This window comes from Scardinius erythrophthalmus (assembly GCF_964197995.2).
Source record: "Scardinius erythrophthalmus genome assembly, chromosome: 20".
Lineage (NCBI taxonomy): Eukaryota > Metazoa > Chordata > Actinopteri > Cypriniformes > Leuciscidae > Scardinius > Scardinius erythrophthalmus.
Genome location: NC_138240.1, coordinates 33,080,182 through 33,095,453, shown reverse-complemented (window position 1 = coordinate 33,095,453; position 15,272 = coordinate 33,080,182). Strand labels below are relative to the sequence as shown.

At 41.3% G+C, this 15,272-nt stretch overlaps 1 protein-coding gene across 1 annotated transcript; it reads right to left on the bottom strand.

Annotated features, from left to right (window-relative positions):
- Positions 1–768: 768 nt before the first annotated feature.
- ido1 (indoleamine 2,3-dioxygenase 1) lies at positions 769–14,944 on the bottom strand. Its single transcript, XM_081348960.1, has 9 exons — positions 14,746–14,944; positions 13,818–13,913; positions 12,844–12,963; positions 12,627–12,745; positions 4,944–5,064; positions 4,523–4,640; positions 4,391–4,442; positions 3,294–3,442; positions 769–2,773 (listed from the first exon to the last, which is right to left on the bottom strand). The coding sequence occupies exons 1-9, from the start codon at positions 14,836–14,838 to the stop codon at positions 2,319–2,321; spliced, it is 1,323 nt and encodes a 440-aa protein (XP_081205086.1). The 5' UTR covers positions 14,839–14,944; the 3' UTR covers positions 769–2,318.
- Between the last annotated feature and the right edge of the window lie 328 nt (positions 14,945–15,272).

Genomic DNA, 15,272 nt, shown 5'->3' with positions numbered 1-15,272 from the left:
TTTCCAAACCAGTTCAGTGCAAACTTTGCAAAACACCCTGCAAACGATTCTTAAGGTTTCATTGGTCATGTCAATCACAGTGCTGATTGCTACAACAAATACTAAACCATAAAACTACTCTACTGCCTAACCTTACCCAATGAAATTGTCTACAGGTCGGGATTTGCACTGAACTGATTCGGGGGGGTCATGCATTTTGGGCTTGTTTATAATTATAAGTCTTTTTTAAAATTGTTTAAATCGTTTTTTCCTCCCCTGGTTATTATTGGTATTTTGTTGAGATTGGCCGATAATCGGTTTTGCTGATATTTTCCCCGATATTTAAGCATTTTCCCATAATCAGATATTGGTTTTGTAATATCAGATTGACCAATAAATGGCGCCATGTTGTGGGGATTTCAGAATTGCGCATAAGACCGCCATTAAAGCATTGTGTCTGAGGTAAGATGAGTCAACAACAGTGTTCAAAGGTGAAATAATTGTGAAAAAAAGGTGAAAAAAAAAAATCGGTTCTATATATCGGTTATCAGGCACATAAACAGGCCAATAATTGGTATCGGTTAAAAAAAAATCAATATCGGTCGATTTCTAGTATTTTGGTTGCACAATAATTAGTGTCTGGCATTTAAAGTGATGTGAACTTGTAGATGTTGTCTGGGCTGCCGTATCACTGGAAGGAAAGAACATTTAATTTCATATTACAGTTTAAAGAAATATTTTAAAACCTAGTGTACATTTTGTATTCTAATAAATTAAGTCATTTTGTTTATAAATGTCTTCTTATATGCCTTTATTAAGGAAAAACACATTATTTGACAAATTTTCATTGAGGCCATAAAGTTTTTAATGTGCTCCTAAGCACATATGCTCCTTGGGAAAAATTAAGCATCAAGCCCTGAGAGCCCTCAGAGACTATTAGTCCCATAAAACCATGAAACAGCAAAAGGTATAATTGCTTCAGCAAAAGTTGATGGCTGTGTTCGAAATTGCCCCCCATACCCTCCTTCACTATTCCCTACATTTGTCCACTAATATAGTTCAAGGAGTGTATGAAAACGAGTGAGTGGATTCGGACACTGAGTGTACCAGAAGGGCTGCCACTTTTGCATAGTTTGTGCTTGCTGTTTAAAAACCATTTGAAACTTAGCAAACGGGAAGCTCCAGTTGTAAGATAAATGAAAGATTTATCTTGAACAGAACTAGCATGTATAAACCTTATCTGCGCAACGCACCGGTCTCGTATCTCTCGCGGAGGAGCGGAAGCATAAAAGAGGAGCGAAGACAGTGAAGATTGAGAGAGGAACAGGCCTGGACTTATGTTGTGTTTTATTATATGTGACAGCAGTACCAAAAACATACCACTCTGAAACGTCCTATGAAATCCGTGCTTGCAAAGTCCCTGCTGCATGATCCTCTTGTTCGTCAACATTGTCAGGGTCTGAATCGGGCTCGAAATGGTTTGAAATTGACGACATAGTTAATATATACATCTTAGTAGGACATTTGAAGGGGCGTGACATCTCCCAAACACGCGCTAAGCGCTGCCAATCACGACACACTTGGGCAAGCAAACCAATCACAAGACATATCGTATTTTTGAAACGCCGCATTCAACCAGACTGGGGAGAGAGAAGCTGTAATAATGTAAAATGTGAAAAATGTGTTTTTTAAACAATCAATCATGAAAACATATTCTAGTACACCCCAAAAACAAAATTAAGACTTTGTCAAAGGGCATATTAGGACCCCTTTAAAAAAATGCCCGGGCTCTTCCAAGCTTTATAATAGTAGGACCCCTTTAATAATCAACCTGTATGATATTACACTTTAGCCACATTGGACCAGAAGTTTGGAAAAAAGATGGATGGATGATTTAGCTGTGGCACCATTTCCTGGTCAGACGTGGGAATTCATTGGGCATGACCTTCAGAGTGGATTATGGATATTCTCCAGCCGTTGAGCATACAGCAGTTGTACACTCGATATTGCGGTGCATTGTGGGATTGAATGAGTGTACTCGATAACATCCACGATGGTTTCGAACACCACTACAAATGAATGTCGTCTCAAATAGTACCCTATTTAAGGGTATAGGGGGCAATTTTGGACACAGCTGATGTTTTTATGTAATGTTAGCTTTTCTAACACTATCGGTTAGGTTAGAGTAGTTTAGTGTAAGTGGCACTGTACGTTGTTTTCTAACGCGGCAAAGCGTCAACCTTTTAGCACCACTCTCCATACATTAATTTCTGAACTGCAGCCATATGTACAACACTTAATTTAAAAGTGCACCATTCAAAGATACTTTGTTGCTATTTTCATTCTATTTTGAGCTCAGATGCAGCATACTGTATCGCTGTCATCGGAGCATCTGGCAAGACTTGGTTCCCATTAGTAGACTGTGAGATATAGCTGTCTTTAGTTTCATCACGCACAGTCTTCAGAAAGACCATAATCCCTGAACCTCCAGTACCTCTTTCCTCCAGCGCTCTTGGCGCTTTCCTGATTGCGTTGAGCTCTTTGACCAAACCCTGCTTGTTTTCACGGAGCTGTTTGGCACGGGACGCTGGTATAGTAATGAAACGGGTGACAATGTTGATGTGACAATTCCGAAAGTCCACCAACCGGGCCACACATTGTTCAAATGTGTGGGTTAGGCGCTCATCCGCTTGCTTGAGCACAAAGTCACGCACGGACGGGCGACTAGAGATGTCTTCAATGAAACGCTTATGGGAGGGCGGCATGTAGTCCCTCATTCTCATCAGGAAGGCCCCTGTTTGAACAGTATTGACAGAGCGAAACTAAATTTTCAATACAAATGCAAAAAGTGTTCTATAAATTGCATTTGTCTTTTATTTTCATCTGACATTTAATAAATTATCTTTGCATTTTATATAGGCCTATTTATATAAGCGTTTAAAATTTTGTGGTTTGTAAGATTGTTTAATGTTTTTTAACATTAGGCTGTGTTTAATTGACCAAAAATACAGTAAAATTGTTAAATTGTGAAATGTTTTTTCTATTTTAATATACTTTAAATTTTCAGCATCATTACTCCAGTCTTCAGTGTCAGAAATCATTGTAATATGCTGATTTGCTGCTCGAGATCCATTTATTATTATCAATGATGAAAAAAAAACACATGTGTTGCTTAAGATTTTTGTGGAAACCATGCTAAAAAAAAGAAATCTGGATTCTTTAATGTCTTTACGGTCATCTTTGAATAATTTAATACAATATTAATATATATTATTATTATTAACCGTGAGCGGAATAACTGATGATTATCTTACCACTGTTGCCTTCATGTTGGACTCCCAGCAGCTCATCAAAGCAGTGTAAGATACTACTTTGTGCTGCACTGCCTCCCGAAAACTCCATTGGCTTCTCATGAACTCCCTCGTAAACGAGACCTTCTGGCATTAATGGGTTATCTTTCCATCTAAAACCCACATTAAAGGACAAGTTCGGTATTTTACACTTAAAGCCCAGTTTACAGATCGTTTCTGATGAAATAGAACGGTTCCGATAAAATTTTGGACAAATGCTGATGTCCTGAGAATTTTAGGTTTCTTTCGCTTTCCCCCCCACCAGTAGACTGGGTGTATAGGTGCACTCGAACACTCCTTCCTAAAACACATTAAACTTTTGTTTACAAAGACGTGAAACTCACCGAGTGGTCAGGGGTGTCCACTGATATGCTCACACAAAAATCGCTGCAAAATATGCTTTCCAACAGGTTTTATCGTAGTTTTTGTCTCCTCCATTGACTTGCATTGGATGTTCTGTGAGGTACAGTATTACTCCGCCGCCAGAAACTGAAATGGGGTTCAGGGGTTGTTTTCTTCTTCTTCTTCGTGTTTTTTTTTTTTTTTTACGGCGGATCACAAACAATGAAATGCCAGTGGTTTGCTTGCAAAGGTGCATTATCGCCACCAACTGGGCTGGAGTGTCTATTATTCAAGCTCTCAACGGAAGAATCTACGGGTGTGAGACGTTTGGAAAAATAGGTCCACAGTTTTACAACGAATGGTAAAACACCTGTTGGAAAGCATATTTTGCAGCGATTTTTGTGTGAGCATATTAGTGGACACCCCTGACCACTCGGTGAGTTTCACGTCTTTGTAAACGAAAGTTTTGTGTTTTAGGAAGGAGTGTTCGAGTGCACCTATACACCCAGTCTACTGGTGGGGGGGAAAGCGAAAGAAACCTAAAATTCTCAGGACATCAGCATTTGTCCAAAATTTTATCGGAACCGTTCTATTTCATCAGAAACGATCTGTAAACAGGGCTTTAAGTGTAAAATACCGAACTTGTCCTTTAAGGAGAGTAAAGTTTCATAGATTCAGAAAAACTCAAAAAAAGCTGTGAAACCAACAGTGTGACTTACCCAGACAGAAAGATTCTCATAATTCCGTAGAATATGGTGGGATCTACATATTCTGAAACGGTCACAATTAGTATTACAACCACTTGAATGAATGTACTGTATAGAGGTCATTTATCACCTTAAAAGTATTACCATGCATTAGTTTAAGAGCATGTTTCATGCTGTCTATGGCCTGACTGACAACATCCAGAGCTTTGGTGACCATAGCAACATCATTATAATGGACACCATTGATGACATCAAGGATAGACTGTAAAAAAAAAAGCAGCATTACCATGGTACAGTAATGTTATCAGATGGTAATACAGAATGAGTGTCTTGATTTTTCAAATTTGTAAATAAAACAAGGATGATTGGAGTAAGATTTACAAGAGAATACTTTTCTAGCAATAGCAATTTCTGAGTGAGAATAGTTTCCGTATCATAATCACATACCATGGTATTTGCACTCCAAGGTTATTCAACAAATACTACCATAGTGTATCAATATGAATGATTTACTATCATGGCTTCTGTATCTCAGTGCTCTGTGGCATTTGTAAGAGTGTCAGACCTTCAGGCCAGGAACAGCTGCCAGCTCCACCAGAAGTGTGACCAGAAAAAACCCTCTTACACTTTCCCCTCCAGGCAAAGTCAACAACAACTCCAGGTTCCTTAGGACACAAGAACAGTCACTTCAGAACAGCACTAGCCATAAACTACATCAACATCAAAGTATTGCAAAGATTACATTTTTTGTCTTTCTTTTTTTACATGTTATCATGGTGGTGTCTAATTCTCAACGTAAATGTATTGTAAGGGAAATGCTACAAAGAGGATCTGAATACACATAGAGCACATTTACATATTCCACACTGTACATAATAAGATGGCTCCCTCTGCTGGTTCTAAACATCAATAACACTTAACACATATTTCTGTTAATTCAACAAAATACTTACTCCATGGAAAAAGGTCTGGGAACAATCAGTGTCCAGTTGTGCATGAAAAAGAAATGTACAATTTATAATGCATAGGTCACATCTGAAACAGCTGATTTGTCTAAATATACGCTGTATGTAAATATATTTTTCTTTTCTTTTGCTTTTACTACAAAAAGAGCATTTAAAAGGTTTCTTACATTCAGATATTGCAATTTAATTTCAAGTTGACTCAGACGTGAACCTGAATCACATCACAGTAATAACAATATCAGATTCATGAATTAAAGTTAACTACAATCGGTGAAACAATAACATAATATCTATTATAATGAAATTGATTACAACTTTATATTATCTTGTCAGAAAACAATGCTACTTTTGTCAGTGGAAAGGTGTGGCAAATATAAAGACTATTTTAGCCCAATTGTTGTAGTTATGACATCTACCAACAGGAGCTTACAGTAGTATTCATGCTAACAAACCAAACACTGACCTCTTGGTAGTACACTTGGTCATTCAATGTATACTGAAAATGTCCACACTGTGCACAGTAGGCTACACATACAGCAGAAAAAGTAAAAGTATAAATTTACCTAAAAGTGTAGTTACACATATTGGCAGAATTTACAGACTGTCAGCTGTTTGCAATGAACAAATCAAACAACATTTTTGGAAACAGATCAACAAAACAAATGTTTCAAGTGGTTTCCCCAAATTCAACTGAAAATGCAACTTTTAATGTCTTCTGCAGTCTCAAAATTATTAAACCCCCTGAATAGAACCCCTCACAACAGCACAAATCTGCAAAACAGGTGTTGTCTCAAGCACACCTGATGCAACTAATCAAGGGCTTCATTAGTTTCACCAGGTGTGCTTGAGCAAGAACACATGAAATATCTGAACTAACTTGGAGTTTGTTGAGGGTGCTTTCACACTAGCAGTTTAGTTTGTAGCAGGGCACGGTTCGCATGAAACCGCTAATGTGAACGCTGTCATGCAGACCTGGGTGCACACTGGGTACCGAACCCGAGACTACCAAGAGGAGGTGATGAGTTTGGTTGCTCCCAAACCATGCCGCGGTTCACGTGAATGGGAAAGCAACACAGACTCGGCTGCGCACTTGTTCAGGAAGTAAAGTGACCTGCGTTTTAGCTGATTATTATGTATTTAGTTTAATAAAACACATGTAAGCGATGATAGTGTTGATGATTTACCTTGAAAACGAGCGAGAGTGAGCCTGCAGTCAGTTTCGCGAATAGCGCGTGGAATCAGGGCAACAAATTTGGAAACCCACTGTCTCCTCAAAAGAGTCCATTTGCAAGCAGCAGAAGGCCAACTTATGCGACACACACACACACACACACACACACACACACACACACACACACACACACACACACACAGTAAACCTGTGTTGTTCACTCAGCTGATATTCAGCTCATATTAGCACCGAATTAATAAAAAACACAATATATTGACCCACGTTCTGTTTTCTATCATGCGCGTGCATGTTTGCGATGGCGTAATATGAATGCTATGCCGGGAACAATCCCGTCCGGGCTCGGACCGCAGCAAACGAGCCCAGTGTGAAAGCACCCAAAGTGTCACATTTGACTGCATGTTAGACACAACATGGGCGGGGCAGAAAAAGGTAGCTCTCAATGGCTGCAACCAGATTTTTTGAGAAGGCAGATTCAGAAAACCCCCCGAGTGACTGCAGTGTGAAACAGGCACTGAGATTTCAGCTTGCACAGTAAGGCGCGTACTAAACGCATGCGGTTTCTATGCCAGAACTCCAAGATGTACACCACTACTGACCCAAAAGAACAAGAAAAGTGCTCAAAATCATATAAATAAGCCACACAGTTTAATATTAATGCAAGCTTAAGTGTACGTAAAGAGATTCCACTTTCATGTTTTTTACCACACTAAATAAAAAATTATTTCAATTTAAAAGATTTACTTTAAAGGACTTTTAAATCATTATGTTTAATAATCTTTTGTCATGCTTCAAAGTAAACTTATTTTAATTACATTTTTAAATAGTTTATTATTTGATACGAAGTTCATATATTTTAATCAAACAAAAGTGCAACTTCATCATTACAAATGTGTAATTACTTTAAATACATGACATTCAAGTTTCAATAGAAATGAGTATATTTTATACTAAATGCTTGTCAATGTAGGATACTTTGTATTTCAAGAAAATACAAGTAATTGTGAAATCATATTGAATTTAATTACGTTCTACTTTAGTAAAAAAGCACTCAAGGTCAGCTAATTGCATGTAATATAAATTAAAATTATAATGTATTTTCATTTAATTGTAAATAATATGCAATTAATTCCAAAAAACACTGCATTTAGTTCACACTTAAAGGGTTAGTTCACCCAAAAAGGAAAATTCTGTCATCATTTACTCACCCTCATGTCGTTAAGATGTTCATTAAAACACAAATACAATTTTAATATAATCTGACTGATTTCTAGTTGTCTGGGGCTATATGACCCTGGTAGGGTCTCCCAAGGCAAACAGGTCCTAGGTGACGGGTCAGACTAAGTGCGGTTCAAAAACCCTTTATGATGCCAATAAATTCGAGGATCGTGATGTCGCCCGGCATGGCGCAGCCGGGGCCCCACCCTGGAGCCAGGCCCGGGGTTGGGGCTCGTATGCAAGCGCCTGGTGGTCGGGCCTCCTCCCATGGGGTCCGGCCAGGCTCAGCCCGAAGGAGCGACGTGGGGCCGCCCTCCCGCAGACCCACCACCTGCAGGAGGGACCGTAAGGGGCCGGTGCTTAGTGGATCGGGCGGCAGTCGAAGGCGGGGGCCTCGACAACCCGATCCCTGGACACAGAAACTAGCTCTAGGGACATGGAACGTCACCTCTCTGGCGGGGAAGGAGCCTGAGATTGTGCGTGAGGTTCAGAGATTCCGACTAGAGATAGTCGGGATCACCTCCACGCACGGCTTGGGCTCTGGAACAACACTCCTTGAGAGAGGATGGACTCTTCACCACTCTGGAGTTGCCCATGGTGAAAGGCGGCGGGCTGGTGTGGGTTTGCTTATAGCCCCCCAGCTCAGCCGCCATGTGTTGGAGTTCACCCCGGTGAACGAGAGGGTCGCTTCCCTGCGCCTTCAGGTCGGGGATAGGTCTCTCACTGTCGTGTGCGCCTATGGGCCAAACGGCAGTGTAGAGTACCCGGCCTTCTTGGGGACTCTGGGAGGGGTGCTGGAAAGTGCTCCGACTGGGGACTCCGTCGTTCTACTGGGGGACTTCAACGCCCACGTGGGCAGCGACAGAGACGCCTGGAGGGGCGTGATTGGGAGGAACGGCCCCCCTGATCTGAACCCGAGCGGTGTTCTGTTATTGGACTTCTGTGCTAGTTACAGCTTGTCCATAACGAACACCATGTTCAAGCATAAGGGTGTCCATCAGTGCACATGGCACCAGGACACCCTAGGCCGGAGGTCAATGATCGACTTTGTGGTTGTTTTATCTGACCTCCGGCTGTATGTCTTGGACCCTCGGGTGAAGAGAGGGGTGGAGCTGTCAACTGATCACCACCTGGTGGTGAGTTGGATCCGATGGCGGGGGAGGAAGCTGGACAGACTCGGCAGACCCAAACGTACTGTGAGGGTCTGTTGGGAACGTTTGGCCGAATCCCCTGTCAGAGAGATCTTCAACTTCCACCTCTGGCAGAGCTTCGACCGGATCCCGAGGGAGTCTGGAGATATTGAGTCCGAGTGGACCATATTCTCCACCTCCATTGTCAACGCGGCCACTCAGAGCTGTAAATCCCCGAACCTGGTGGAGGACACTGGAAGTAAGGGATGCCGTAAAGCTGAAGAAGGAGTCCTATCGGGCCTGGCTGGCTTGTAGGACTCCAGAGGCAGTTGACGGGTACCGACAGGCCAAGTGGACTGCAGCCCGGGTGGTTGTGGAGGCAAAAAATCGGGCTCGGGAGGAGTTCGGTGAGGCCATGGAGAGGGACTACCGGTCGGCCTCAAAGAGATTCTGGCTAACCGTCCGGCGCCTCAGGAAGGAGAAGCAGTGCCCTATCAACGCTGTTTACAGTGGAGGTGGGCAGCTGTTGACCTCGACTGGGGATGTCATCGGACGGTGGAAGGAATACTTCGAGGATCTCCGAAAATCCCGCCGTCACGTCTTCCATTGAGGAAGCAGAGGCTGAAGGTTCGGAGATGGACTCGTCCATCACCCGGGCTGAAGTCACCGAGGTAGTCAAGAAACTCCTCGGTGGCAAGGCACCGGGGGTGGATGAGATCCGCCCCGAGTACCTCAAGTCTCTGGATGTTGTGGGGCTGTCTTGGCTGACACGCCTCTGCAGCATCGCGTGGCGGTTGGGGACAGTACCTTTGGACTGGCAGATCGGGGTGGTGGTCCCTCTTTTTAAGAAGGGGGACCGGATGGTGTGCTCCAACTATAGGGGGATCACACTTCTCAGCCTCCCCGGGAAAGTCTATGCCAGGGTATTGGAGAGGAGAATACAGCCGATGGTAGAACCTCAGATTCAGGAGGAACAGTGCGGTTTTCGTCCCGGTCATGGAACACTGGACCAGCTCTATACCCTCTCCAGGGTGCTGGAGGGTTCATGGGAGTTTGCCCAACCAATCCACATGTGCTTTGTGGATTTGGAGAAGGCATTTGACTGTATCCCTCACGGCATCTTGTGGAGGGTGCTCTGGGAGTACGGGGTTCGGAGCCCTTTGCTAAGGGCTATCCGGTCCCTGTACGATCGGAGCAGGAGCTTGGTTCACATTGCCGACAGTAAGTCAGACTTGTTCCCGGTGCATGTCGGATTCCGGCAGAGCTGCCCTTTGTCGCCGGTTCTGTTCATAATTTTTATAGACAGAATTTCTAGGCGCAACCAGGGGCCGGAGGGTGTCAGGTTTGGGGACCATGCGATTTCATCTCTGCTCTTTGTGGATGATGTTGTCGTGCTGGCCCCATCAGACCAGGACCTTCAGCATGCACTGGGACGGTTTGCAGCCGAGTGTGAAGTGGCTGGGATGAGAATCAGCGCCTCCAAATCCGCCTCCATGGTTCTAAGTCGGAAAAGGGTGGTTTGCCCACTTCAGGTTGGTGGAGAGTTCCTGCCTCAAGTGGAGGAGTTCAAGTATCTTGGGGTCTTGTTCACGAGTGAGGGAAGGATGGAACGGGAGATTGACAGACAGATCGGTGCAGCTTCTTCAGTAATGCGGTCGCTGTACCGGTCTGTCGTGGTGAAGAAGGAGCTGAACCGCAAGGTGAAGCTCTCGATTTACCGGTCAATCTACGTTCCTATTCTCACCTATGGTCATGAGCTGTGGGTCATGACCGAAAGGACAAGATCCCGGATACAGGCGGCCGAAATGAGCTTTCTCCGCAGGGTGGCTGGGCGAATCCCTTAGAGATAGGATGAGAAGCTTGGTCACTCGGGAGGAGCTCAGAGTAGAGCCGCTGCTCCTCCACATCGAGAGGGGCCAGCTGAGATGGCTCGGGCATCTTTTCCGGATGCCTCCTGGATGCCTTCCCGGGAAGGTGTTCCGGGCCTGTCTCACCGGGAGGAGACCCCGGGGGGGGACTATGTCTCCCGGCCTGCCTGGGAACGCCTCTGTGTCCCCCCGGAAGAGCTGGAGGAAGTGTCTAGGGAGAGGGAAGTCTGGGCATCCCTGCTTAGACTGCTGCCCCCGCGACCCGGTCCCGGATAAGCGGAAGAAGATGGATGGATGGATGACTGATTTTTGTCCCTCCATTGACAGTCTACACAACTACCACGTTGATGCTTCAAAAAGTTCAGACAGAGATCGTAAAACTAATCTGTATGAATATGAATGAGACATGATTGCTTCGATGAACAGATTTAATTTAAGCTTTTATTCATGCATTGTCAGGGTTATGTTGTGTTTGGTGTTCATTTCATTCCTGTGTGTTTGTTTTGTGTGCTTCAGTTTGGTCTTAATTACTTTCTAGTTAGTCTCCTTGGTTACTGATTATGTTCAGCTGTCTGTCTTTAAATTCCCTGTGATTTTATACTCCTTGTCTCATTCAGGTCACTTTCGGTTCTCGTCTGTTACGGGCTATATGCCTTCACCTATGCATTCTCTTTGTGTTCATTAAACAAGTTTATATTTGATCTTAGTCGTCTTCCTTCCGTGAACTACCACATCAGTTTGTGACACATATAAACATTCATCAACTCACACATCAGTTGTGATAAATGGAAGCTCAAGCATGTTCGCTTGACGTGCGAAAACCAATCAGGTTCATTCTCGTGTTACGAGGCATGTTTGAACTTCAGCAAGAACTAATGAGGTTCATTCTCATGTTACGCATCACGTTTGAACTTCAGCAAGAACCAATGAGGTTCATTCTCGTGTTACGCAGCACGTTTGAATTTCAGCAAGAACCAATGAGGTTCATTCTCGTGTTACGCTGCACGTTTGAATTTCAGCAAGAACCAATGAGGTTCATTCTCGTGTTACGCAGCACGTTTGAGATTCTGCAAGAACCAATGGGGTTTGTTTTTGCAAGTATGATTGAGCTTCTGTTTATGTTCGCTGATCAATGTTTATGTGAATAAAAGCCTAAATTGAATCTGTTCATCATATAAAGCGATCGAGTCTTACACAGCACGTTTGAGCTTCTGCAAGAACCAATGCTATTCCTAAGGATTCGTTTTCATAACGATCTCTTTATGATCTTTCTGAAGCGTCAAAGTGGTAGTTGAGTGGACTGTCAATTGAGTGACAGAAATATCTCAAATTTCATCAAAAAGATCTTCATTTGTGTTCTGAAGATGAACGAAAGTCTTACGGGGTTGTAAATACATGAGGGAGAGAAATTATTGACAGAGTTTTCATTTTTGGGTGAACTATCCTTTTAAGTAAATTCTATTAAAACCCCCCATGAGGGTTAGCCCCTGCTGGTAGATGTTTTAACTGCAGTTTCAATCACTCGAGAAAGGTCAAAACAATTGTGTCAAGAACTGAGAGCCCTCAATGGCAGCTCTTAAATGGCAACTTACAAACATCTTAAATTGAGATGAATAGGAATGCTAACTATACTGAAGACCTTAATTAAATGATAATTATTTCCACCTAAACTTAAATAAAATGAAAGCGAAAAGTGGCGTGACGTGAAGGCCAAGTATGGCATCCCATACTCGGAGTTTGTCCTCTGCATTTAACCCATCCAAGTTAGTGCACACACATATTAGAAACAGTAGTGAACACACACATACACTGCAAACAAAATATTTGTTAAAACAGTGCAGGGTAACAGTATTTTTACATATGGATCAGTGAGTTTACCCATCTGGGTCTGTTTTCTTCCAGTTGGCAAGGACTGTGTCCGCATGGATGAGAACTGGGGGCAGACCCAGTCTCCGAGACACCTCACAGAACGGCACCGACAGATTCTGCGGAAGCACCTGGAAGTTCATGACATACAGTAAATAGTCAAAAGTCAGACAGTCAGACTGTGGTTCAGTCTTATTAGTGGTCTGAACTGCATATAAAATTGTTGTACTTTTACTGTTTCTCTCTCTCCCTCCTGCCATACGTAACCCATAGTCATCGTGCTCAAAGCCAGATGGGCCAAACGCAGCTCATGATAGCTCTGCAACAAATGAGTCTCCAACAGAGGCATCTGAGATAGGATAACGCATAAAAAACAATCACAGAACAATCATTATTGGATTATTAGGCCTTTCAGACCCTGCATCCATTCTCAACATCACAATTAGTTTTTTACCCTCACTTGATACCTAAATTACAAAAGATTATTAGATTGGTTGAAAAATACCACACTGTTGTTGTTTTTGTTTAAATGAAGCATGGTGGCATGTGACTGTCACTGTCAGTGACACATGGCAGAAAAATATGGCAGAATTCTAGCTATTAGAGTGATATATGTTTAAAAAATAATAGTTTGTTTTAAAATGAAGCTGAAAGGTGACATTAGTAAGTACACATTAGTCTTACACAGTTTTACCTTTTACAGTTATAACTACAGAGCTTTACCTGCTTCATTAATGAAAATGAAAATTAATAATTATATCTAATTTCTTGGAAAATTACTATAATTACTTATCTGGATAGTGCAGCAGTTCAGAAACAATTAGAAATAATATTAGTTAAAATAACAAATAAATGATTGTAAATATTATAAATTAGCCTACATTTTAATTGTGAACAATTAGGCCTATCATTTAGAAAAAAAATCATAAAAAGGGTTATTTTTATGTAACTGAAACATAATTTGGGCCTGAAAGGGATAAACACTGAAATCTCCCTAAAGCCAAGAAAGTTCTTCTAAAGAAAAGAAAATGAAAGACAGGCAGAAAGGAAAATGGAAGTCGATTATATACTTAATATATGGTCCCTGAAGCACAAAATAGTGAATTGAAAAGCAAAATGTTAAATTAATGAAATTTTTTCATTTGTTTCATTTTTGTAGTTAAGACACTTTAACTATTGTGTACTTAGTATGAAAGATCATACATCATGAATTCTGAGGCGCAAAGAATGAGAAGAGATGAGTTCTGGCACATTTCTGGCAATGTCCATCCAGGGCTTGTAGTACACCGGCAGGTCTGTCTGAAACACAGTGTAGATGTGTATAGGTTATGTCCATAACACAGTATGTAACATAATATATGTTCATAATTCATTTTCGTTACATTTACTGCAATTCAAATGTGTTTTGATATATAGAAATTCTACTTATATTTCATGTATACTTCAAATCATGTTATTCTGACTTATTAAAGTATGACATATATCCGTAAAATATACCATACACTTATGCTTTTTCTCAGCCAAAAAGAGTTGAATATGGCTGATTGCACAGTCCAAAGGTGTACCTTGAGGTGATTTTTATGTTTTACACCAATCATTGAAAGAGATACATAATCCCAGATACTAAACGTGTCAAAGTTAACTATTCAAAGATACAGCTAAATTATTATCTGCACTTGAAATAAATTATTGAAGTCAGCTTACTAATTTGATCTACTTCTGTAAGAGCACTGTCTTTGAAATGTGCAAAGTTTTGTATTAACCTATTTACCATTAAAGCAAATAGATAAAGGTCATTCTGAAGGCAAACAGTGTGTCAAAGTCTAATGCTTCTATATGCAAGTAATCAGTCTTACTGTATCTTAATATAAATGCAAATTAATAGTTTGTTATAAACATTCTCAATACTTGGACTATATCAAGTAATGAAACAAACTGTGACTTTGTACCTGAGAACAATCAATTGTTTCCTTGTCATAAATATACATATTTTTAGCCAGTTCATTTCCCTAAATAGCACACAGCATAAAACACACCAATATAGTACATTCTTACTACAATGTTACAATATCCCCAAAAAAACAAACAAAAAAAGGGTTAATTACAGCTAATAAAAAGTGTAATGACCTACCAGAGGCTCAGGAAGAATAAACCCACAATCCTCAGAGATGTGAAACTTTCTCAAAGACAGTAGTGTCTCTGTGTTTTTCACTTCAGTGCCCATAATGTTTATTACAATACTAGTGATTGACTCTCTGTTTAGCAACTGTCAGGCAAATGCCACTTACTGTGCTCTATAGCTCTCTCTCTCTCTCTCTCTTCTCTGTTCTACTGTTAACAATGAACTTTCCCCACTTCCCTTTTCAGAAATCAAATGATAATGCATCATAAAGTAAGCCATAACGTCATCATAACCTGTAATACAAGGGTAATTCTGTAATTGCATTGTGCCATTTCAAGCAAAAAAATAATAATAATTCAAATTCAGAAAGTTATAGGTTGAGAGTTAATGTTATGAGTAGGTACACTTAAAGGGTTAGTTCACCCAAAAATGAAAATTAGCCCATAATTTACTCACCCTGAAGCCATCCTAGGTGTATATGACTTTCTTCTTTCAGACGAATATAATTGGAGTTATATTAAATAATGTCCTGGCTC

Excerpts from the sequence above, each read along its gene's own strand:
- ido1 (XM_081348960.1), bottom strand. The coding sequence starts at position 14,838 with ATGGGCACTGAAGTGAAAAACACAGAGACACTACTGTCTTTGAGAAAG. Across the intron at positions 13,914-14,745 it reads TTATTCTTCCTGAGCCTCTG|ACAGACCTGCCGGTGTACTA; the intron begins GTAGGTCATTAC and ends ACTGTGTTTCAG. Across the intron at positions 3,443-4,390 it reads ATGAGAATCTTTCTGTCTGG|ATGGAAAGATAACCCATTAA; the intron begins GTAAGTCACACT and ends TGTGGGTTTTAG.